This window comes from Archocentrus centrarchus, chromosome 8 (genome assembly GCF_007364275.1).
Source record: "Archocentrus centrarchus isolate MPI-CPG fArcCen1 chromosome 8, fArcCen1, whole genome shotgun sequence".
NCBI lineage: Eukaryota > Metazoa > Chordata > Actinopteri > Cichliformes > Cichlidae > Archocentrus > Archocentrus centrarchus.
The window spans coordinates 10,809,126-10,833,032 of record NC_044353.1 but is presented as its reverse complement, the minus strand read 5'-3'; the positions used below and the strand labels follow the sequence as shown (position 1 = coordinate 10,833,032).

The 23,907-nt window shown below is 41.2% G+C and overlaps 1 protein-coding gene across 2 annotated transcripts; it reads right to left on the bottom strand.

Moving 5' to 3' along the window:
- Window positions 1–404: 404 nt before the first annotated feature.
- top3a (DNA topoisomerase III alpha) lies at window positions 405–23,552 on the bottom strand. Of its 2 annotated transcripts, none has more exons than XM_030736836.1 (19): window positions 22,943–23,552; window positions 21,043–21,102; window positions 20,863–20,936; window positions 20,704–20,779; window positions 20,436–20,544; window positions 20,200–20,343; window positions 19,900–20,070; window positions 19,704–19,804; window positions 16,811–16,885; window positions 16,589–16,671; window positions 16,096–16,309; window positions 15,761–15,946; window positions 15,439–15,568; window positions 14,088–14,201; window positions 13,794–13,959; window positions 13,502–13,648; window positions 11,174–11,296; window positions 4,016–4,770; window positions 405–1,448 (listed from the first exon to the last, which is right to left on the bottom strand). In XM_030736836.1, the coding sequence occupies exons 1-19, from the start codon at window positions 23,174–23,176 to the stop codon at window positions 1,285–1,287; spliced, it is 3,126 nt and encodes a 1,041-aa protein (XP_030592696.1). In that variant the 5' UTR covers window positions 23,177–23,552; the 3' UTR covers window positions 405–1,284. The 2 variants fall into 2 exon arrangements, with proteins under 2 accessions (XP_030592696.1, XP_030592697.1); XM_030736837.1 differs by having other exon boundaries at window positions 16,099–16,309; window positions 22,943–23,548.
- Between the last annotated feature and the right edge of the window lie 355 nt (window positions 23,553–23,907).

The window sequence follows — 23,907 nt, the reverse complement described above, 5'->3', positions numbered from 1 at the left end:
GCTACACACTCCTTCTGTTACAATTATTTTAACACATAAGGAATCCTTTAATTTTGACCAGACAACTATCCCACATTCCCACATTCCGAGTGGGAACTCCTTTCAGATTTGGCTGACTTATTTTAGAAAAATCCTATTCCTACTTTTATTTAAGTGTCCAACTGTTAGGAAGTTTTTCTCATTTGCTCAGGCTGCACTTAGTCTTAGTTTTGTTTCATTTTCAGAGCTTAGCCGCCTGAAAGTTTAAGACTCAAAACCAAAAGCAAATGAACAAAGAGAAACACACAAAAGACTCAAAATGAAAGCAAAAGCTGGACCTAAAGGAAAATCCCAGTCCAACTGAAACCAAAAATTACCTGTCATGATTGTAGAGATGTAACTACCATAAAAAGTTAAAATGAGTTTATTAGCTTTTATCAGCGTTAACATCAGCCACCAATCCAACCACTTTTCTTTCTGCACTCATTCTGTTTGCAGTGTAAAGGCACATTGTGCTGTTTCTTCCACCTTCATAAATCAACACACAAAAATGATCAGGAACAGAAATCAATACATCACAATGAATTGGCCACGAACTGTGCGCACATACGCTGTCTTAAGACGGTGTTTATTTGTCAAATGCAGCGCTGCTTGTGAGTCAGAATTCTCCAGCTGATCTCAGTCAAGCTGTCGGGATTGTAAAAACAGAGAAACACAGCAGAGTAGAGGATCAGTTGATCCAAGGCCAGGTGAGCAAATTTTCAATTACTTGCTGAGCGCTTTCAGGTTGCTGTGGTTACAAAAGCAAGTAATAAAACTAGTTCAACACCTCAGTGTGCGTCTCTGAGAGTTTGTTTTATGTGTGCTGTTATGCTCCAGCGTAAATGGTCCGAGTACGATTCTGATTAGTTTTTGGTTTTTACACTTCAGTATTAACAGGTCCTTATCTTTACTCCCAAGATCCAGAGAAGAGCCATTCATCTAGAACAGATCCGAGGACAGCTAAGGGCTCAGTGCTGAAAAAAGAGCTGCAGTTCATGTTGGACACAAACTGACTCTGGCATCGGTTTGGCCAACACGTGGCACACTGCAAGTGGAAACTAAAATTTTTTTGTTTTGAGCCGTACATGACTTTGATGTTATGCTCAAAACTGTACTTATCCTGTTGGACCCATTGCTTCACAGCGGTCCCCACCCTTTGTGAAGAGGCACTTATGCTCCAAGTTGATGAATATTTAAAACAGAAGTCACAGACTTCATTAACTCTGCCCAGTAACGGGGTGGGGCTTCAGTCGCAGACAGCGGTCATCGCTGAGGACAGGTGATTCGGGTGTGTCCCGGCATGTGGCAGATGCTGCAGGTGCGGGGTTTCTTAGCAGCGGGGGGTCTGTTAGCACTCGAATCTCCCATCATCTTCCTTCCCTTCCTCCCTCGGTCTCCACCACCAATAAATCCAACACCAAAACCACCTGACAGGGAAACAGAGGGAAAAGATTAACGTGAGGAAGTTTTAGGGTACTGCATAAAAAGCACCAAGGAATTTTTTTCTGCGCGCTGGGACTGCAGATACCATGTCATCCTCCTATGTGGATGCCTCAAGGTCCCTGCGTTTGAGAGTCGTGACAGCTTTTCTTTTTTATCATTAAACAAGCTGTAGGTGAGAGTGATCTCTCTCGTTCTTTGGTGTTTGATCTGAGTGTACATCCTGCCTGATTTTACTTTCTTTTCCCTTTTCTAACAAACATGGTGTGTTTCATGGAGCTCAGTCCAGGCCAGAATTTACAGCCAAATTAATGCGGTCAAGGCCCACTAAAAATCAATAACATGCACTGCAAATGCCTGTCTATAATGTATTTATAAGGTCAAGCATGCTTGCTTTTACTGAGATGACTCATCTTTACAGAGAATACAGTGGAACTTCTTGTATTATTACTTTGTTTTGAAACTTAAATTTGTCCAAGACAAAAAGAACCAACCATTGCACATTAAAGATGGGTGCAGTCACTGGGACGTCACCCAGGCCATCAGAGAAGTGTTAATCAAGGTGTTAATCAAGGTCATAGATCATGTGAGCAGTTTGTGTTTTTCCATCTACTTCTGCACACTCACTTCCTCAGCAGGGGCTGAGGAAGTCAGCCCCTGCTGGCCAACAGGAATACTGCAGGTTTAATGATTGCACTTTGGCACTGGCTTCAATTCTAAGACCTTGAAGCTACACACATACTTAATATACCACTAAGATAAGGTAGATTAGTCTAGATAGGTATGATAAATCCATCAGGAGTTTGAGCCGCTGCTCTCAGCTCACCATTTCTACTAAAAGTCTTAATGCCAAGTGTTGCTGGTATGTGCAATGCCAACTTTATTGCTATGAATTATCACTTCCTGCATCAGTTTTAAGAGGTACTGTTGACAATGTTTTCCTTGTGTGTTCACTGTCTCACTGTATGTGAACTCTTGCTGCAGAACAGATGAAGAACTTTGACCCTGTTTATTTTGATAGTAAGTGTGTTTTGAAAGGTAACGATACCTAATTCAACCAAACTGCCTCAGTTATTAAAGTTAAAGCTTAATAGGTTCAGGTGGGCATCTACAGAGGTAGCAGTAGTTAAAAAAATTGGTAATTATCTACAATTATTAGAGCCCGACTGATACAGAAGTTTGATACTGATATTGATATTTCAGTTATTTAAAAATTTGATATTTCAATATACTGGCCAATATTTTTTTTTTCCTTTCAGACACAAGAAACAGATTTTCCTAACAATTGTTATGAACAGTTATTTATGACTCTTTACTAAGAGTGTTAGCCATTGACATAACGCAGTTTAAAAAACAGGGAAGCTGCAGAGTGCCCTCTGGTGGACACTCCGCAACACTTGCAAAGGGGCGTTTCTCCCATTTCTTCGTTACTTTTTAAATTCATTTATCAGCCGTTATAAATGTTGATAACAACAGACTGGCAAATCGCTAATATCAGCTATGAATCGGTCAGGCTCTAAAATTTATGGATACATTTGTCTTAAAATATGGTCTTATCAAAGATATTATGCATTTGATAATGACATATATTCTGATATGAACCATGTGACTTAAAGGTCTTAATTGGTGTTTATGGTGCTGCAAAGATCTGCTTCCCAAACACGACTCAAACCAGTTTTCTATTTTTAAGTTGTGTTTATCTTTTAGTCCAGTCTTAAAGTTTTCCAACTGTTTCCCTTGTGTCGTTTTTAGATGTTATCCATGAGACAAACGTGCTGATAATGGTTCACAGAGAAGGCAGATCACAATCTGAAAATGAGCTCCCAGTCATGTTTTTCCTGTGACTCACTCATTCCTACGCATCATGTGTGCTGCAGGTGAAGCTTGTACAAAAGGTACAATCTGCAGCACATTCACGTCAAAGCCCCGGCTCAGTAGCAATGACCTCAATAGAGCTGGTCACGCCAGACATTCTAACAATAAAACCGAGCTGAGGAAGTTCTAGGAGGAAGTTTGCGACACAATTTCCCTGAATTTGGTGCAGGTATCTGTTATTAGTTCCAAAGGTTCATCTGCTTTTTCTACCAGCAGTGTGTTTGTCTTTACTTGTTAATGGGAATAGAGATCAGAATACATTTTATGTCCAATTATTAAAGAAATACAGCTAATTACAAAAAGGTCACATTTTTTCTTTCCACTACCTGAGCCAACGAAGTTATGTGATTAGTTTGGACTGTTTTTTTTTTTTCCCTCTCTGCCTGATGACTTTTGGAGTCACTGGATTAAGAATTCTTTACCATTTTGATTGTGTAATGTACATCATATCTTCACAATACATATTAAATTTAAATATGAAAACTTGGGAGACAATGTCAAGAAAATATCACAATCTAATCCAGATATCTTCTAGATCCAATGACTCAATTTGTGCATGGTGTGGAGGGAATTTTCAGCCCTGTCAGAGATATGTGGTCTTAAATTGTTGTTGTTGTAGTTGTGATGGGAAAGGTTAGGATTAGAAACTCATCGAAGGGTTTGTGTGCGAAAGCCTTACCTGGTGGAGGGACATTCTCATCAGCCCAGTGGAAGAAGCCGCACTGCTGCTCTCTTGGTTTCCCGCAGGTGTGGAACATGCGACCCTTGTTTGGACCTTCCTTCTGCACCGTGCGTGTCACAGCCGCCTCGTTACAGTCGCACATCACCTGTCCCACATTTCCTGCTGCACTCGATTCCTGCCCTCTGCCTCCCACAGGTGTGTTTCTGAATCCCAGAGATAGCCTCGGAGGCTGGGATGTCATCGGTGCTGGAAGCGGTGGCCCTTGATTCTGTGGCGCCCCCTGCTGACTCGGCTGATCTGCCCATAGAAAGAAGTTGCAGCTCCCGGCGTTGCACTTGTAGAACTGACGGCCTTGATTAGGGCCCTCTTTGCGCACAGTCAGGAGAAGTGCATCCTGACCACAGTTGCACACAATAGCATCATTGTTGGTGTCTACATTCATACCGCTGCCACATGGTGGAGGTATCGGCTGTGGGGTCCAGGAGGGGACAGGTGGGAGAGAAGGGCGAGGATTGGAGATTCGGCTTCTGGATGGATCTGGTCTGGGTGGCCTTGGAGGTGGTGGATGAGGGTCATCTCCTCTTCCACCTCCTCCTCCTCCACCTCCTGTGCCACCACCACCTCCTCCCCCCGGTCTGAGGTATTTCAGGTCCAGTACTTCTCGGATGGTCTCATCACAGCCACCGATGCAGCCAACAAATTCCAGAGGCATCATGGGAGGAAGGCTACCCCTGCGAAACTTGAACTTCAACCTGAAGAAGGCAGAACACACAGGAGGCAACCTCAGTGTACACATCAAACAAATGAACTGTGCTGTGACGCAATACATCAGTTATTTCACACCCTAACAAAGTAAGCCACTCTAAATGAGTCAAGTAAGCCGGGAGTATGCTCAGTCCTCATAGTTTCCTTCACCTGTTTAGAGTGGGACACTTCAGTACAACACAATCAGAATCAAATACCTGAGGTAATTTCAACTATTGTACTATTTTGTCCAGCAGGCTGAATGTTTAAACACTCAAGAGTCAAGTGGGGATGTGCTGGTTGTGGTTCGGAGTATTATGATTTACCAGTTCACTGTTAAAACATCCTACGGCTACTGCGTATCTTTGGAACTGCTGGGTGGCTCATTGAGGCCTTTCTGTGTGGAGTTTCCAGGTTCTCCCTGTTCCTGTGTGGGTTCCAAAGTCATGCTGTTACATTAATCGGTGACTCTAAATGCCCACAGATGCAAATGTGAATGTTTGTCTGCCTCTCTGTGTGAGACAGACTGGCGACCTGTCCACTATACCCCAGCTCTCGGCCTATGACAGCTGGGATAGGCTCCAGCCTACCCCAACAGATGGATGTGGACTTGAACATGTGCTGCAGCAAGAGGAGAGAGTATTGTAAACAGAGCCTGAGACACTCTGTTGAAAAATGATAAAATTATAAATCAGCCCAAGCTTTGCTTTCTGCATTTTGTTCTGAAAAAAGTTTCATACTGAGTGAATTTGAACAATATTTATGCTGATACCAATATGTACCTGATATGTTGTTGGGCTCCAAGTTTTAGACATGTTTGCAGAATGGCCCCATGAATGGATCCATTTGGCCCAGAACAACATTTCAAACTATTCAACTGATGATCTGCACATAGTTTTATGGCATTCATAATCCCCCAGAGAATGAATCTTACACCTCTAACACTTCATCTTGCATCACAATGGAGTTCATGTCTGTTGTTTTGTGCTCAGCAATGACTAAAAGTGACATTAAAAATGAAATACTAATATGATGTAATTAGCAAATCACTGTTGCGCTTCTGCATGAACATTTGGTAAGAACTGATAAAATAATGTGCTTTACTAGCAGAGTGAAAAATTGAATTGTAACCCATAAAAACAACTGGAAAGCTATCAGTGAACCAGAGGTCACTAGGAAGTTTAAATCCAGGCAGGAACTTGTGCTGCACCCCCATATTTCCTGCCACCCTCTTGACTGTCGACTTTAGGGGGCTGTTATGTCCTTCAGCCTGGCGTGCAAAGAGTAAATTAAACTATCAGTAAGACAGGAATACATGTCATGACTTATGACTGAAATGTAAAGGATATATTCTCATAGAACACAGGACCGTGTGAAGGACTGAGGAGAAACAGTCCATCGTAAAGTAGCATTTTCAAAACGCATGCATTACAAAAGTTGGTGTAACACAGGAAGTCGCCATGGCAACCGGTGAGGCGGCAGCAGCAAGCAACAGTTTATTCCTGCACACATCTGTAGTTGTTAGTATCTGAAGTTATCCAACAGGCTGCGCAGTGCTGGGTGAAATCTGATTTGAAAAGAGAGAGAGAAAAAAAAAAAAAAAAAAAAAAAAAAAAAAAAAAAGCACTGACATTGTTCTGGAGAGAGTGCTGGAGCTCAACTTTGAGCTCTCCACCAGATTGGTTGCCATGGTAACAGATGCTGGTGTGGAGCACTTTGGCTCACTGCGAGCGAGCATGCCCTATATTTGGACTGAGCTGAGGCACGTGCTCAAGGGGTTAACGCCCACTTGCGTAAACAAGAATTTGGACAAATTTCTTGCACTGATGTAACCACTGAGAGCTTCAGGGCTGTCACTGTTTGTTGGTGTTTATATGGCTGAGAGGGTAAAATAAAGCACTGAGGGTACTTAGCACTGAAGTGACCACTGGGGGTGGGGGTGTGGGGGACTGTTTTTCACAGTTAATGTGAGCAATTAAAACTCTGTTGTGCTGAGAGGAAGACTGTGGACAAATGAATCTTTTACAGAAGCATTCCTAACTTAGACACCACTAATCCAGTGAAGTTCAAACTACTGCAGTTTTTCCTCAGTCACGAGCAAAACAATAAGTGAAATCCTCCTAGTTACCTCTACCCGTTACTGTGCTGAAAACCCCTAATACCGGTGCCAAGTACAGAAAACACAACACTCAAACCAGTGCAGAAAACTATATGATTAGAGGAAGTTTTAATTTCAGTAAGGTCTCTTGACAATTGAAAGTACAGCTCAACACTGAATTACCATCCAGGTCTGCTGGAGACCTCAAAGCTAGATTATATGGAGCAATTTAAATGAATTAACAAGAAAAGGAAAGCCACGAAGCAGTCAGCTGATTAATAACCAAGTACATCACTGTAAATTGAGCACAGTGTGAGCACTCTAATAGAGAAACAAAGCATTTGCAAATGTTTCTTCACATTTATGCAAACGACTAAATACAAGTGTCTACAGTTTGAACAATTACTGGTTCTATGTCTTTGTGATTAAAAATAGATCACGTCTCTATCAGCTTAGTAGTTTTTACTCCCTAATATATGTTAAAATTAAAATTAATCAACACATGCAGAGTAATTCACAAATTCACAAACTGAGCTGAGATACATCTGTAGTAGAGTCTGCTTATAGACTGGCACTCATATAGTGCTTTTCTATACTAACTGAGCACTCAAAACACTTTTTACTAGAAGCCTCATTCACCTATTCACACAGCATTTATTCTGTGCACTTAAACACTCTGGAGTTCATTATCTTGTCCAAGTCGGGGATTGAACCAACCACCTTTCGATTATCAGAGTACCTGCTCTACAGTACCTCCTGAGCCACAGCCTGCTTAGCGTCTGCTTAACTGATTTGTTGTCTCTTCAAACTCGAACTTCATTAAGGAGTGGAGAGTTTCTCACATCTGGCCTCTGGTGTCCAATTAGTTTCTAAGTGTAAGTCATGCTGCTGGAATTGTAAAAGATCTTTATATCGCTTGAGAGTGGCACAGTACAATTTGTGAACATGGAGTAGCTGCTCAAATCAACATTTTAGAGTGGGCTGGGAGGATAGAGAGGATGTATGGTACTGTAGCAAAGAGAAAACAACAGAACATAGGCGCAAAAGAGTGCAAACACGTTGCAGCACACAGGCTAGTTCTGCCACGGTTTTGCTGCAAGAAAGAACAGGAAGTTTACTGAATACTTAAAGAGTTTTTTTTTTTTTTTTTTTTAACTGTAATACACTACTGGAAATATGAGGCCCATGTTTGGTTTCTACAATACATGCTTAATTGATAGTCTACCTGTTTTAGTTATGTACAGTGCTATGTACATACTGAGTTGTTGTGCTGTACTGTATTGTGTGACCATTGCACAGAGAAGTAGCTGCTCTTGATATCAGCATATGAAGGAACTTTGATACATAACAGCGGTCAGTTATCCTGAGACAAATACCACTGTTGTAAATAAGTAATCAGTGTCAGTGAAAGCACGCGTGACAAGACTCCACTGTTATTCTGACAAAATCTGCAAAGATTTTGGTCACCTTAGTTTTTCTCAATGTCAAATTAACTTTCTGTTTCAGCGGCAGTGACTTTAATTTATTGATGCTAAAAACACAGCAGCTGTCTGCGGGTGCTCTGTTTTGGGAAACGTGTCTTCAGTGTTGAGAACTTCAAAAATATTATTATTAAACTAATATTATTCTCCTGGTTTCAAATGAGAAGCAGAAACTGAACAGGAAGAAACATTTCATTTTCAAGCGGCGACAGTCAAATGTTTTCAACCACAACATTAGTACTTCCTGTACTTTCTGAACAGGCTGTGTATAAAAAAAAACAAAAAAACAACCCCCCCCCCCCCAGACTGTCAGCTGTTTTTCTAAGTTATTTATTACTGCTTACAGTATTATCTTCCGCTTCTCTGCTTGCTGGTTGCAGCAGTTAGTGATCTGGATGCATTGGGTGACAAGGGCTCTCAACTGGTCACGGACGTCTACCTATCGGGTAATACTGGCCGATGCGTTCCGTGTTTTGGGGGTGTAAATTGGAGGTGTAAATTGCCATCAGGATGATGATTGAGGTGTACAATCAAAACTTGATATTTCGCAATTGTTGGAATACTGCCGAGGCTCTGCCAATGCGGCTCTTGATATTTTTTCTCTGCATCTCCATTCCCTCCAATTATACTAACAATGTACGTAAACCTCTCCACCTCCTCAAGTTCATGCCCACCGATTCTGATTTTAGGAATGACGGTCTGGTCACCGACATGCATGACTTTTGATATCTCTGTGCTTGTGCAGAGTTTGACTTTGCTCGCCTCGCGGTCCATGTTAGATGTTAGGTCCTGGAGCTGGTGCCCGCCTTCTGATATAAGGGCAATGTTGTCTGCGAAGTCAAGGTCGGTGACTTGACTGTGCCCATCCAAGTTGATGCACGCATCTGGTCCGGTCAGAGTTTTCTTTATGATGAAGTCGAATGCCACAAGGAATAGTAAGGGCGGGAGGCTGCACCTTTGCCTGGTCTCTATGGTAAAAAAGTTAGTGTGGCCCATGTCGGTCCTGAAGTAAACGGTTGGGATGGCAGTACAGGGACTTGAAAACTGAGAAACTTATGTGGGACGCCATACAGGTGGAGAATGTTTGAAAGTGATTTCCGGTGATTGCTGTCAAAAGCCTTCTTCAAGTCTATGAAGTTGATCGCTTCTATTCCAGGCACTGTTCAGTGATGTTTCTCAAGACGAATATTTGGTCGGCCTTGTCAAAAACCTGCCTGTTCTTCGCAGAGGCGTTGTTTGGCAGCGCCTTGCAGTCGATGAAGGAGCACAACACAGAAGACCTTCCCTGGAACCGACAGCAGGGTAATGCCCGGCCAGTCTGTGCACGCCATGGTGTTGCCCTTCTTTGCCAATTTGACGATGACAGTTTCTGCCAGTCTTCAGGGATGATTTCCATTTGCCAACACTCACTGAACAGCTTTGTAAGCGTGCTTATAACAATCAGCCCTCCATGCTTCAATAGCTCAGACTGAGTTTTGTCTATATTTTGCGTTTTGATCACCAAGCAGACTTCTTGTTCTTTGATGCTGCCTTCCTCTACTTGTAGCACTTCCTGTGCTTCTTCGTGGTCAAAAATCATACATGCTGAGGGGGTTTAGCTGGTTCAGTGTCTCCTGGAAATGTTCGGCCCAGTGTACGTCTTGCTCTTCTTTGATCGGGGCAGACGATGTCTTTCAGATACTTGAAAGATCTTTGGCGATGCAATAAAGCATCTACAGGTGCGTTTCACTGCTCGATCAAAATTGGCATATGCAGTGTTAAACTAACTTAAAGACTTGGACTACAAGAGTGAGATTGAAAAAAAAAGACTAACTCTGTTCAGAAATACAAAAATCAAGTAGGAGGTGGTCTTCGGCCTCTCGTGAAGACTGAGCGGTGTCTACAGCACTGACCACATAGAGTAGAATCACTGCCTTGACTGGACAGCAGTGGATTGCACTGAAAACAATCCCCACTACTTTGGTGGAGGATAGTAGTAAATGTTAATAAACCTGGTTGTCACTCACATTGCATCAGAGGACATTTGCATAAAACTAAGTAGTACTACAAGTCCACCACACGCTCTAATGCCACAGACAGAGTCAGAGGGACACAACAAACAATGAGGGCCACATGTGTGTGAAGACTCTTCAGCCATGCTAACAGCTCTGTGAGTCTGTATTTAAGATGCAATTATTCTCCAGCTGAAGTGTTAGTGAGATTGGTATTTAAAAGTCAAATAAAATGACTCAATAACACTATAAACATAAAATAAATAAGGGAAAAAACAAAGGAAAAATAGACTATATTTAACAATGTATTCATTTATTTTAAATGTCCAATCTATTTTTTAAAAAACTGAAATTAGAAAATATGGGGAAATACATTCATACAAAGTAAATAAATACATTAACAAATTAAAAAACATACAAATTTATGTCACAGTTTATAAATTTATTAATGCTTACATTTATTATTTTATATTTATTATTATTTTTGTGAATGTAAAAGGTCTAATAATTTATTTACAGTCATTTATCGATCTGTGACATGTTTGAGAAAACGTTTGCAGAGACTGTCGTGTTTGTTTCTCTTTGATCGTAACATTTCTGTTCCACCTTCCAGTACAGGTGTTTTAAGCAACTTTTATATAAATAATATTTTTGAACCACAAAGCAAATTACAAACTTGAAGCTTTGTGGACGAGACTTAAGTATAATCTCAACTGTTAATCCCAGTAAACTAATCTTGCTCCTAAAATTGGTTCATTTCAGACCCCCCCCCCCCCCCAAAAAAAAAATCCCCTGTGGAATCGTTAACATAATACTGTCCAGTGTAAAAATCAATACTCACATATGAATAGGATGTGGCTGACAGGTGGGACAAATGCTTTCATCTCTGTCGACCTCGAGCACCATGTCGGGGAACCACACGGCTGTCTTACAGGCTGGGAAACCCACACATGACAGGTACTTACTGCAGGAGGAGACAGAGAGGAGGTGAGAGAGGTCACAGACTGCAGAGAGGACGCAGAAAGCTTCATGAGAGGATAAAAAGAGCTTTTATGTAGGAGCTACGATGATAGAAAATCAATCCCCAGTGAAAATGAATTTAAAGATTCACTGAATTAATTTTAAAAAAATCATTAAGTAGCACCCACTACATTATTATGCAATAAACAAAATACATTCACTTTACAAAACAAGTTATTTAATGTTCACCATGGTGGAGCATGGTCCCTTATTGTATCATATTAGATTTTCTGTTTACATTTTAAATGCTACCCTGCCTCTCTCCCCATAGCAGCTCAGATAGGCTCCAGACCCCCATGACCCTGAAAAAGATTAGCAGATGGATGGATTTTAAATGCTGCCTGTCCAAAAGAGTACAAAAACTGTGTTAAGAACTGTCCAACGCATTATTAAAACCTGTAAGGACAGTGGTGAACCGTCATCTCTGAGGGAGAAATGTGGTCTGAAAAAAAAAATCTCAAATTATTGTGACTGGAAATCAATTAAACAGCTGAAAATGTTAAAAAAAATGTTAAAAAAATGCACAATGCAAAGACAACTCATGGGTTCGGGACTCAATCTAATCTGGAAAAAAAAGGCTTCAATTTGCTACCACTGGACTATGGAGCAATGCAAAAAAAAGTCATGTGATCTGAGGGTGTTCAGATTTACCCTGTTCCAGAGTAATGATGCATCAGGTAAAATGAAAAGCAGGTGAAGTGATGTATCCATCATGCCTAATGCAAGTCTGTGGGAGGAGTGTCATGATCTGGGGTTGAAGTTGGTCAGGTCAAGGTTCAGCAACGTTAAAAAAAAAAAAAAAAAAAAAAAAAAAAAAAAAAGGAGGTCAGCTGCCTGCCTGAATACACTGAATTACCAGGTTGTTCCATAAAGGGATTTTTTTTTCCCCATTCCGTGATGGTAGGGGCATATTCTAAGCAGGGTTTGTACACCTTTTCCAGGATCAAAATTCAAGCAACCTTTAAGCACTTTCAAAGTCCATTTTCATGATTTTCCAGCATATTAAGGAGTCATCCAAAGTGTATAAAGAGTACTCTTTTATAGACCCCCTCCCCAAAATTGTACAAAGAAAATGATGATCTTTTTTTTCACGACATTTAATTTCACCTGGGTCTTTGGTATTTTAATGTAACAGGAAGTATTAAAAACACATCCTGGTGTTTAAAAATTCTAGAAATCTTGGTATCAAACATACTCTTTCCTGTACACCACACTGTACACAGTGGCAGTGGAGCAATTTGTCATCTGAATAGCCGGTCTTGTGCTAAAAAGTGATTTCCTATATTTGCCAGGAAATTATTGTTGGTATTTATATTGTTGTAAATTACTTGTTGAACTATAATCTGTCAAGCATATCTCAAACATTATCTCTTATGAATGATATCAACTCATTCTGAGTCATAAAGAACATTCCTGTCACGTGGTAGAACCTACAATCAGTTTTTGGCAACACCTGCGGCTAGGTGTTGCCAAATTAGTGACTTTGTCACTAGGCCTTTTCACTTTATCCAAAATTCAAGCACTTTTCAAACCTTGAAAAGACAATATTTAAATCCAAGCATTTTCGAGGATTTCCAGCACCTATACGAACCTTGTCTAAGACGACAATGCTGGGATTTATTAGGCAAAAGAGAAGTTCAGGGAGCATGAGTCATTTTCACATATGGATTGGCCACCGCAGACCTCAACCCTACTGAGAATTTTTGGGATGTGCTGGAGAAGACTTTACGCAACTCTCCCACCACCAACACTGGGAAATCTTCATGAAAAATTAATATAAATCTGGACAGAAATAAATGCCGTGACACTGCATAAGCTTATTGGCACAATGCCAGCTAATGTGTGCCATCATCAAAGATAAACACAGCCCAACAAAATATTAGCGTGTGTGAATTTCTTTGGTCCGGGCAGTGTACTTTTACATTTTTAAATTCTATTATTGTAAATTAGTTTTCATGTTTTGGCTGCTGTAACAGTAATTTCCCAGCTTTTGGTATAAATGAAGCATTTCTTATTTCTCATGAACAAACACATCTGTGCTGCCCTCTGAGGGAGATTAGAAGATAATGGCAACTCAACCACACCTTAAAGAATTCGTCTTTCTTCTCAAAAGAGCGGTTTTAAGATTACATTCTTTGTATCTTCTCACCTGTTTCCCTCCCTCTTCTTCTTCAGCACCATATCCCGACCACAGTTAGGACACTTCCTCACTGGCAGCGGGATCTCCATGTCCTGCTGCTCTGCTTCAGTGATTTCCTGAGCCGCACCGAGATAGGGAGACAGGGCTTCATCTAACCTGAGGGAACAGCAAAAAAACCCAAACTTCTTACCAGCAGGATGCAGCGTTTAACTGCTGTGTGAAATAATTCTTGTTTTTAAGTATGGGCAATGCATCAGACATATACATATATAAACTAGGCATCAAGGCAAATGCAACTAACTTCTTTGCTTTCCTGACAGACTCAATGAAGACGGTCTTGTATTTCTGGATGTGATGCTGCAGTACACTCCATTTGTCCTTTCGACCTTCTGATACCAGCTTGAGGTCCGCCTCCAATTCGGCACGCAGATTTGGTTTTGACATCTCATAGCCCATGGAGTTATAACCTAAACACTCACAAACATGTACACACTCTTGATAAGTACCCAGTATAACTGAGTGACTGAGCTCTACATTGTGTGTGTGTGTGTGTGTGTGTGTGTGTGTGTGTGTGTGTGTGTGTGTGCGTGCATACCCTCCACTAGTCCCATGCCGAGCTCTCCAGGAGTGAACCTCTGATCAGCTGTCAAGCCCACATACATGCGACTCTTTATGGTTTCAATGTGCTCAGCATGGGTTGCATCTGTGCCTGTTACATGAACAGTTAGTAAATTTACATTAGAGACCAAACAGTGAATACAGAACAAAGAAGGTCTATACGGACTCAACTAACTGTTGGTAGTTTAGCTGCTTTTATTAAAGCCAGATCCACACACAAAAATCTCTTTGGGAGATATGTGCAGCTGGTCGCAAAGCCAGCTGCACATATAGTCACTGGACACTTTATTAGGTACACCTTCTTAGTACTGGGTTGGACCCTGCTTTGTCTTCAGAGCTGTCTTAATTCTTCATTGCATAGATTCATAGATTTTGGTGCATATTTACACGATAGCACCACATCCCAAAGGTGCTCTATTGGAAGGAGATATGGTGACTATGGAGGCGATCTGAGTGCAGTGAATTCACTGATTCGAGCTTTGTGACATGGTGCGTTTTCCTGCTAGAAGCAGCCATCAGAAGATGGGTACACTGTGGTCATATAGGGACGGACATACAATACTCAGGTGGGTTGTGGTGTTTAAACAATGCACAGTTGGTGCTAAGGGGCCCAAAATGTGCCAAGAAAAAAGTCCCCCCACCATTACCTCACCACCAGCTTGAACTGTTGATAGGAGGCATGAATGCTTTCATGTTATTTACTCCAAATTCTGACCCTATATGCAAATGTTGCAGAAGAAATTGAGACTCATCAGAACAGGGAATGTTTTTCCAATGTTCTGTTCCATTTTGGTGAGCCTGTGTGAATTTTAGCCTCAGTCACAGGAGTGACCCTGATGTGGTCTTCTGCTGCTGTAGCCCATCTGCTTCAGGATTCAAAGTGTTGTGTGCTCAGAGATGCTCTTCTGTTACTTGGTTGTAACAAGTGGTTATTTAAGTTACTGTTGCCTTCCTATCAGCTCAGAGCACTCTGGACATTCTCCTTTCTCCCAGAGAAACTTCAGCAGGTCCCCATGAACATGTCTACATCGCTAAATATACTGAACCACTGCCATGTGACCGTCTGATTCCACATTTGTGTTAACAAGCAGCACCTACCCAAGTGGCCAGTGACACATTATATACAGTATATTTGTGCGATTCATCATTTTCTTATTTCTAACTTTCATGAGTAATTATTTAATGACTAATGGTGACTAACACACACACACACACACACACACACACACACACATACACACACACACACACACACACACACTCTCTCTCTCTCTCTCTAAAAGCAAACAAACAAAACAAAAGTTTCTGATTGTGCGTCAATGATTTACCAATGCCATGCTTCTCCATCAGTGATATAAGGTCAGCTTCAGTGAGCAGCTGCGGAGGACTCGTCTGTCCGTCCACCATCTCAATAGCAGAGGGCTGGAACTGAGAGCCTTGTTCATACACTGGAATCACCTGTACAACACATTTAGTGGAATATATTGTTCACAAGAAGCAAAAACCAGGAGATATGTAATGAATGCCATTGAAGATAATGTTTCAGCTCAGAGTCAGCATTTGAGCTTTTCTGCAGCTGAATAAACTCTTTTAAGTGGCTTAGAATAGAACGATGGCAGAGTTAGGTCGGTCTCTACACCCACACTGTACCTTTGTGCTCCATCTGTCATAAGGGTAAACATCCAGGTAGTTCCTTGCAATGATCATTAGTCCCGAGGTGGAGAACTTCTCCTGGGCAATGTCTATGTCCACAACAGTTTCTTGCCCCAGAGCATCCTGGGATACACAAGCCAGGAAATGGCGGACAATGAACTCATACAGACGTCCTTCATTGCCCTGAAAAGAATAGAAAGACAACAATAGTACTTGTTGAACCAGTATTTATTCTAATTGTCTTCTTAAATTCGGTGAATGCTTTCAGTTCAGAAAATTGAAACAATCAAAATTAAAAAAAAAAAAAAACCCTTTCAGTGATCACAGAAAGCTACCTGCAGCGTGTTAGTGAACTTAGTGGGGTGTATGGGAGGGTGGGCTTGGTCGGAGTTCTTGCCCTGTCGTGGGTTGGGCCCCCCCGGCTGGTCGAGCACCCGCTGGGCAAACGTCCCCCAGACCGGGCTCTGTGTCTGCTGCTCTACCAGCGGGGCGAGAGCCAAGTTTGGTGGAAAAATGTTCGTCTCTGTGCGGGGATAGCTGATGAACCTGAGCAGACGGAAAACACAAAACGGTCATTCTCAAGCAAACAATGAAGGAATCCTCTGGAACATTACTGATTAGCTAATCATTTTCATGACTGAACTGCCAGACTGGGTCTTTTCGTGCACAAAAATAAGAATAAATATAAATAAATTTGTCTGTTCCACTGAACAGACTCTCACTGATTGAAATAAGTTCAAATGGGTGAATCAAGACAATATTTGATCCTCTGGAAAGTGGTATTTACATCACCTAAAATGTTATCAGTCACAAATTCACACTCACCCCTGGGTATAGAGCTTTTCTGCAATTTTCATGGTCTCTTTGGCGCTTATTCTGAGCTTCCGTGAAGCCAGTTTCTCCAGTTCCTGCAGGTCAGACAAATGAAAAGGACTTTGTAGTTGGACAAAGTAGCAGGACAAAACCCTTCTAATGCCATCAAGAAATGTTTTTGAAGTTGCAGTGTGCATTACTTGTGCATGCAGTTGTTTGGCTTTTTATTCTTACCACAGTGTCCAAAGGCAATGGCCTCCATTTGCTCTTAGGTTTGCTGGTTACTGAGGTGACTGTTGCTATGGGATCCTGGAAATTAAGAAAGTGATATTCTCTTTTCACATGCGGCTTTTAACCCATCTTATTTCTGCAGGTTGAAAACACTTGAAACTGTGGTCTCTTAACAGCCGCAGCAGCCGTTATACACACAGACATGCAATTACATCACACACAATTGGTACATGTCAATACCGCCTTTCAAGGTGGAGACTTACACTCATTTGTACGATTAAAATACCACCATTAATATGCTATCAGGAATAATTCACTCCATGTACTTTCTGCTGTTGGTCAAGGTTAGCCTTTCATAATTTCATAACTTCTTTATATTACCTCATCTGTTTGCAACAGTTGAAATAAATACAGCAACAGTGGAGTGAGTGCAGGTTTTCTTTCCACTTTTTCGGTGATCAAAAAGCTCTACAGCAAACATCCTGCCATCATGCCAGCAGAGGTAAGTTCCCCTTCTACATCATGTTCTCAAGCACCTCTGGAACACCTGGAGGAAGACCTGACTACTTGGCCTTCTGTGATTTCACCACAGACTTTAAACTTTCACAGAGAGCAAAATTTCAATTTCTGTGGGGCGATCGTCATGTCGAAATTCACTGTTGCGACTGAGATGCCAAACAGCAGTTTTCAATGGAAGATTCCACAAAGTCTCAGTCCTAAAGTTCAGGCCAGGTATGTGACCAGGAGCTGTTTTTTGGCAGTCACGGGTGTGTTATGAATTTATCCCTGAGGGTCAGACTGTAATCTTGGAGTTCTCCTGTAAAGTCTTGAGTTTTTAGAGCGAGCACATTCTGCAGAAAACTAGCAGAACAATGCTACATGCCACTGTGTGTCCATTCACAATGCATCTGAAAGCCAGCAGTTATTTAGCAACGCTAACACAACTGTAAGTCAGCAATGGCCCCAGTAGCAATTTTTGGATTCCCGCTACTTCGTGCTCTTACTCCAAAATGAAATTTAAGTTGAAGGGTTGCTATTTTGATACAGTGGAGGACATCCAGCATATGCAAATTTGAACATGTGGTCAGGATGGGCATTCCAGGCTGAGATCTAATGCACAAGCAGATGACCTTAAAAGAGGAGATCTACCAAATTAAGGTATGATTTTATATTATTGAGGCCAGAGTTGCAGACATTCACTGAAAGCACTTCAATATATTGGCTCCACACCACAAAGAACAGCTGCTTCCTGCAGAGGTGAGTACAATGAGGTGCAAAGAGGCATTAAACTATGAAGTGCACAGTTTAACTTAGCAGTAATGGGATCTGTGATGGTCAAAAATCTGAGAGGGCCGTCTACTTAAAGACCCTTTTGGCCTCTAGCAGCCCACATATGGCAGGAACAACAGATGAGAAGCTCACTGCACTGCTAGTAAGGATGCAAATACAGATTTCCAAATAAAGAAAATTGCAAATATTTTGTGAGTAAGAAAATTGATTCTACACCTATAGTGTGTTTTGATAAAAGCTATGAATGCAAACTGGTGATGCATACTTCTGCTTGTTTTTCAACTCCCAGGAGCACATTTTAAAGTCCATTAACTGATTTTCTCTGCCAATGCAGAGCAGCAAATAACAAAATGAGCGTAAAAAAGACAGCTCAGTAGAGCAGTAAATGGATTGCAGAACTGAATGCTGATCTCTTTGGTTTGGTTTTGTAACTACATGTGACCCCATTCACTGTATTACTATAAAAAGATAAAGTGCATTTTTAAGGTATAAAACAGGGACTTCTTTGCAGACTCATCAAACCAGAATCAGCCCCCCCCCCCGCCACTACAGTCAGTTCATTCCACCTACAGTATGAGTAGTTATCCTCCAATAAACTAAAGAACTATAGACTGAACCCCAGAAACATGAGATAAATGGAGACTGAGCAACTCGTGTTTCGATGAGGCCCACCAAATCACGCGACTTCCAAGGCTGCCATTTGTATTTGTCTGTTGTCTGGCATTAGGCTCAGTGTGTTTTGCATTGAGTGTCCAGAAGTTTCCTGAATGTCTGCGAGAATCACCACTAAAGGTGCTTGATTTTGCTGTGCCATCAACTGCAGCAATAACAGCAAAACTTCCACTGACCCCAGGACAGGTCACAAGTAGATTCCATCGATTTCCTACTGACAAAGAGAGGTGAACAATCAATGCTGAGAGTTACTGAGTCAGTGAGTGTGAACAGTGAGAAGCAGAGTTCAATCTGATAATGAATGTAGAGAAATAAGGGTAAGTGATTGCGTGTTTGCTGATTTCAGAAATGTTTGTGAAACATGAATAAAATCCTGCAGCTAGCCCGGCCCCTTAATCTCTTGTTTCTGCTGAGCCCCGGTGTACAGAGACAAATAGTGTTTAAGTCTCTCTGACCTGAGCTTTTCTTCTGATTCTCACATCTTTCTCTGTGAGCAAGAGTTAAAATGAAGTGATAATTACAGGGCTCGTCAGTAAACAATACACGTGTCTCATAGTCATAGAGCCAGATGACACCTCTGTTCTGTCATCAATAAGCAAAAAACAAAACAAAACAAAACATAAAAGAACCTCAAGGCTGTGTAAACAAACAGAAAATCAGCGTCACATAAAATACAACTAAAGCAAACCCATCAAACCAACAGATCAGGCATCGGAACTATTTCATGAACAGCGCACATGTTTTTAAATCACTGCAGGAATAACATGTACTAGCACAGGTCACTCACGTGTTCATGTAAAAATCTAATTAAGAAGAGCATTCAAATCAGATGTTATCCAGCCTCATCTAACGGATTTCAACATTTTAAGAAAATATGCAGTATCCATTCATCAGTATATTCAGCATAAAATGCATAAAACGCACAGGCACATACCTCCATACAGATCTGGTAAAGCACTAGGCAAGCTGTGTGATTGAAGAGACGGTTTCTTTTCCAACTGAACTCCACACAGTCCTCCTCCACCTCATGGAGCACTGAGACAAAGAGAAACGTCCAGGATAGAGATGAATTTCCTTTAAAAACCCAAATCATTGCATTTCTGAGTTTTGGGTTCTTCGCATGAACGGACCTTTGATCTTGTAGAAAGTCTCAGATATGAACGCCTGGATGGCTTTGAAGCGCTCCACCACAAAACCCAGAGTGGGAAACTGACAGCTGCCGTATGAGATCAGCTGATTGGCCAGGGACTCTGGGAAGATCTTCTGCAAGCGAAGTGTCTGGAATCGAGTGAAGGATGCACCTGTCGAGGATGCATCAGACTTAAGTCAGTAAACAATACTGAAGTCAGTAAACAATCTGAGCCATTCCATTATCCTGAAAAAAAAAAAAAAAAGGCCTTTCACATGCTTAAGAGCAAGTGCTACTTTACCTATACGCAAGTCCAGCTCCTGGCGGACATCAACAGCATCGCTGACGTTAGCATCGGGTTCTGTTAGAGTCTCACAAGCTCTTCGAATTGAGTTGGGGGTGATCTCAGAAAATTTTGCCCGAAAGACTTGTAAATTTGGCTTCACTGAAAGAAAAATACGTGCAGAAGTGATGCACATGAATCCGTAACTTTCGAGCCATTACACAGGGACAGAAACATCCAGAATTGTGCAATACCTGCTTTGCAAACATCTATGATTTCAAAGCCAATGTTTTCTCCCTCCCTGTCACAATCAGTCCAGATGATCAAGGCCTGGCACTGCCTCACCTCCTTCTCTAGAGTCCGCTATGTAAGAAAAAGAGGGCACAGAAAAGGAAAGTGAGCAAAGGAAGGAGGTTACAGCAACTGATTTAAGAAGTAGTCAAATCTGACCATCACACATATTAATTGAAATATGAATTAATAAATTATTTCAGTATGTTTCTTATTATTAGCAGGACATACCTTAATTTGTAACATATTATCTGGACAATATTTCTCTACTTGTGCATCAAACAGCAGCACCGGATTGCAACTGTGCCTTTCAGAAGAAAAGGAACAAAAACTATCAGCTGCTTCTGTTAGCATGTTGATACCCAAAAAAAGGATAAATTTTAAACTTACCATTTCTGAAACGGAGCTTTAAACTCCAGACCCAGTAAATGACCCGATACTGATGTCATTGTGACAGACACATTCTGGTGGAGGACGGATGGGGACAAAATCATACACAAAGTAAAACCCCAAAGAATAAACATTTAGCTGCATGCATGAAAATTACTTCATGTCAATGGTTTTGCTTACCTGCCCAAAGAGGTTATATTCACACTCATAGATTTTATTAAATTTGGACATTCCTTCCCTCTAAAATTGAAAAGAAAGAAAGAAAGAAAAAAAAAAAGATGATCAGAACTGGAGCAACCAAAAGTTTGTCACTGTATTAACAGACATGAGGAAATCACTCAGCGAGGTTGACAAGTTTTTGAACATTTTCCAAATTGAACTGTATTTTACTGACAAAACCTAACAGGCAAATTCACAGTAACAAGTAGCAGATTCACTAGTGGTCCAACTATATGTGAACCAGTTGTACTGTATGTGTGTAGTGACCCTCCCGAAGGCCTGTTTTCAGCCAGGAGAAACCCTGATCTATCATAGTTGTTACTCACAATGTAATGTGACATGTTCAAATTACTTGTTTTGACTGACCAACAACACCAACACCCAAGATATTCATATTATAGATGACTGACAAAAATCCTGATGGAAACCAGAAAGCCAACATTACTGTGCAAAAGCCTTGAGCCACCTTCATTTCTTTATATTTTGCTTCCAAGGAGCCAGACTTAGTTGTACCTTTTTAAAGTGGTTTTGAGCAACAGTTCTCCAGCTTTCTGAAAGTCTTTCAAAGTTTCTCTTTGGACACTGGCTGCTTTTTCACTCATTTTCAGTCCACTCCTTGTACCTGACCGTTTTCAGAGGTTTTTTGTTTGTTAAGCCACTTTACACAATCATTCAAGCATGAAAAAGTCTAATTCAAGGGATGAACCACTGTTGAACAGACAACTTAGCAAAGATCCAATTTTAAATTGTATCTTTAGGCACGTTGTTACTAGCAGCCTCTAACAGAAAAACAAACTGTTCACATTTCTTTCGTTGAATCTATAAAAAACGCCAAAGATTATCCAATTTGACAAGCATAAAATAGTATTTTTGCACCAGTGTTTCCCTTCAGCTGATCCATCTACTGTTCACTGAAGCCTCATCAGAAATGGTCTCAGTGGAAGGGCGGCTGTCAAGAAGTCAATCTTAAGGAAGCGAAAGACGGAGAAAAAGCTGAGGTATGCTACATTACATAACTGGGCTGAAAATCAGTGGCAACAGGTCTGATGGAGTGATGAATCTGAATTTGAAATTTTTGGTTCAAATCATCACCAGTATGTTCAGGGAGGTCAAGAGAGAGGTACAACAGTGAGTGTCTACAGCCATCTGTAAAAAATGGTGGAGGCTCTGTCATGTTTTGGGACTGCATTTCAGCCAGTAGTGTCAGAGATCTTGTCACAATTGATGGAATTATGAACACAGAAAAATGCTATCAAATTTTGATCCATCATGCAGTGCTACCTGGAAAGCATCTGATTGGCAACAGCTTCATTTTTAATAATCCCAAACACACTTCCAATGTAGTAAAATCCTACCTGGATATAAAAACACACAGTGGAACACTATCAGTCATGGATTGGCCTCCCCAGAGCCCGGACCTCAACATTATTGAAGCATGTGGGATCATCTTGACAAAGAACAGAACAAAGGGCAGAAACATCCAAAGAAGAGCTTTGAATGTCCTTCAAGAAGCCTGGAGAACTATTCCTGAAGACCACTTAAAGAAATGACAAGCTGCTTCAGAAAGTTCAGAATGTGCTGAAGAATAAAGGTGGTCACACCAAATATTGACTTTGGAGCTTGTTAAAATTGTATAAACTCTGTTTTTCCCTTATATACCGTATTTCCATGTTATATACACCCACTTCCCTAGCAAAATCTAAAGAAATAAAGGGTGATTCAAGACTTGTCCAGTGGTATACACTTAAGAAATGAAAGAGAGCTTATATTTGGGATTTCTCCTTCACAATAGTTTTCTTTGACTAATCGAATAAGCCTAGCAGCTGTTTGAGGTGAGTGTAGGTGAAGAGCTATGACTGACCCTCCTGGCCCTGCCGTTGGACATAATTTCGGAGATGCCCTTAGCGGCATCGTTCTTCTCGGCCACGCAAAGGACCCGCCTGATCTGACTTCGGCTCCGGATCATGTCCGCCTCCTGTTGCGGTGTGTCCTGGAACCGGACACTCTGCGCCGCACAGAAAAACCTCCGTTGGACCCCCGGCTGCCGTAGTCCCGATAAAAACACAGATCTCCCGAGCAGGCGCGCTACTAGCATGCCCGCTCTCACATGAAGCAGCCGGTCCAGCGGGCAGCGTCACTGCTGCTGTCAACCCACTCTGTTAGCATGCTAGCTGACGTGGCTAGCTACACGGTATCCGCCCTCAGAAACTTTCACAAAGAGCCAAAAAGTAACCAAAGCTTGACCAACTACAGTCCACACAAATGAAACAATGAACAAAGCGGAAATATGACCCTAACACACGAACAACTGTTAATCAAAAACTCGAAGAGGCTCTCAGACACAGTAGGGACGTTAGCTCTGTTTACAAAATCCGCGCCTGCCGTCAACAAGGTCGGAATACTGTCGTAAACTCCGCACACAAGAAAAAAAGCTCCGATTAAACCTTAAAATAAGGTTATAAAAATAGTATTAAATGTCTCCGCTCAAATTTACTATTGTCTATACGTGTAGCATATGTTGTATGATTAAAAATATGTTTTTCACAACATCGTATAAATGATAGCGCAATATTACTCGGTGTTAAAAAGAAAGAAAATACACCCTAAAACATTTTCCCATGCCAGTATTTGCTTGCTATTGAAAATGCTCAGATAATTACTTAAAGTTTGGGTTTGTAACAGTGATAAAGGCTATTGCTTTCTAAAACTGAGTATATTTTTTAAATTAAATGTATTTTTGGAAAAAATAAAGCATCTAAAACGTTAAACTGATAATGAATTAGAAGCTTTGAGGGCTCTACAATAATTCGTAAAAGCATACCTCAT

Excerpts from the sequence above, each read along its gene's own strand:
- top3a (XM_030736836.1), bottom strand. The coding sequence starts at position 23,176 with ATGCTAGTAGCGCGCCTGCTCGGGAGATCTGTGTTTTTATCGGGACTA. Across the intron at positions 20,937-21,042 it reads AATATAACCTCTTTGGGCAG|AATGTGTCTGTCACAATGAC; the intron begins GTAAGCAAAACC and ends GTCCTCCACCAG. Across the intron at positions 15,569-15,760 it reads ATGACAGATGGAGCACAAAG|GTGATTCCAGTGTATGAACA; the intron begins GTACAGTGTGGG and ends TGTGTTGTACAG.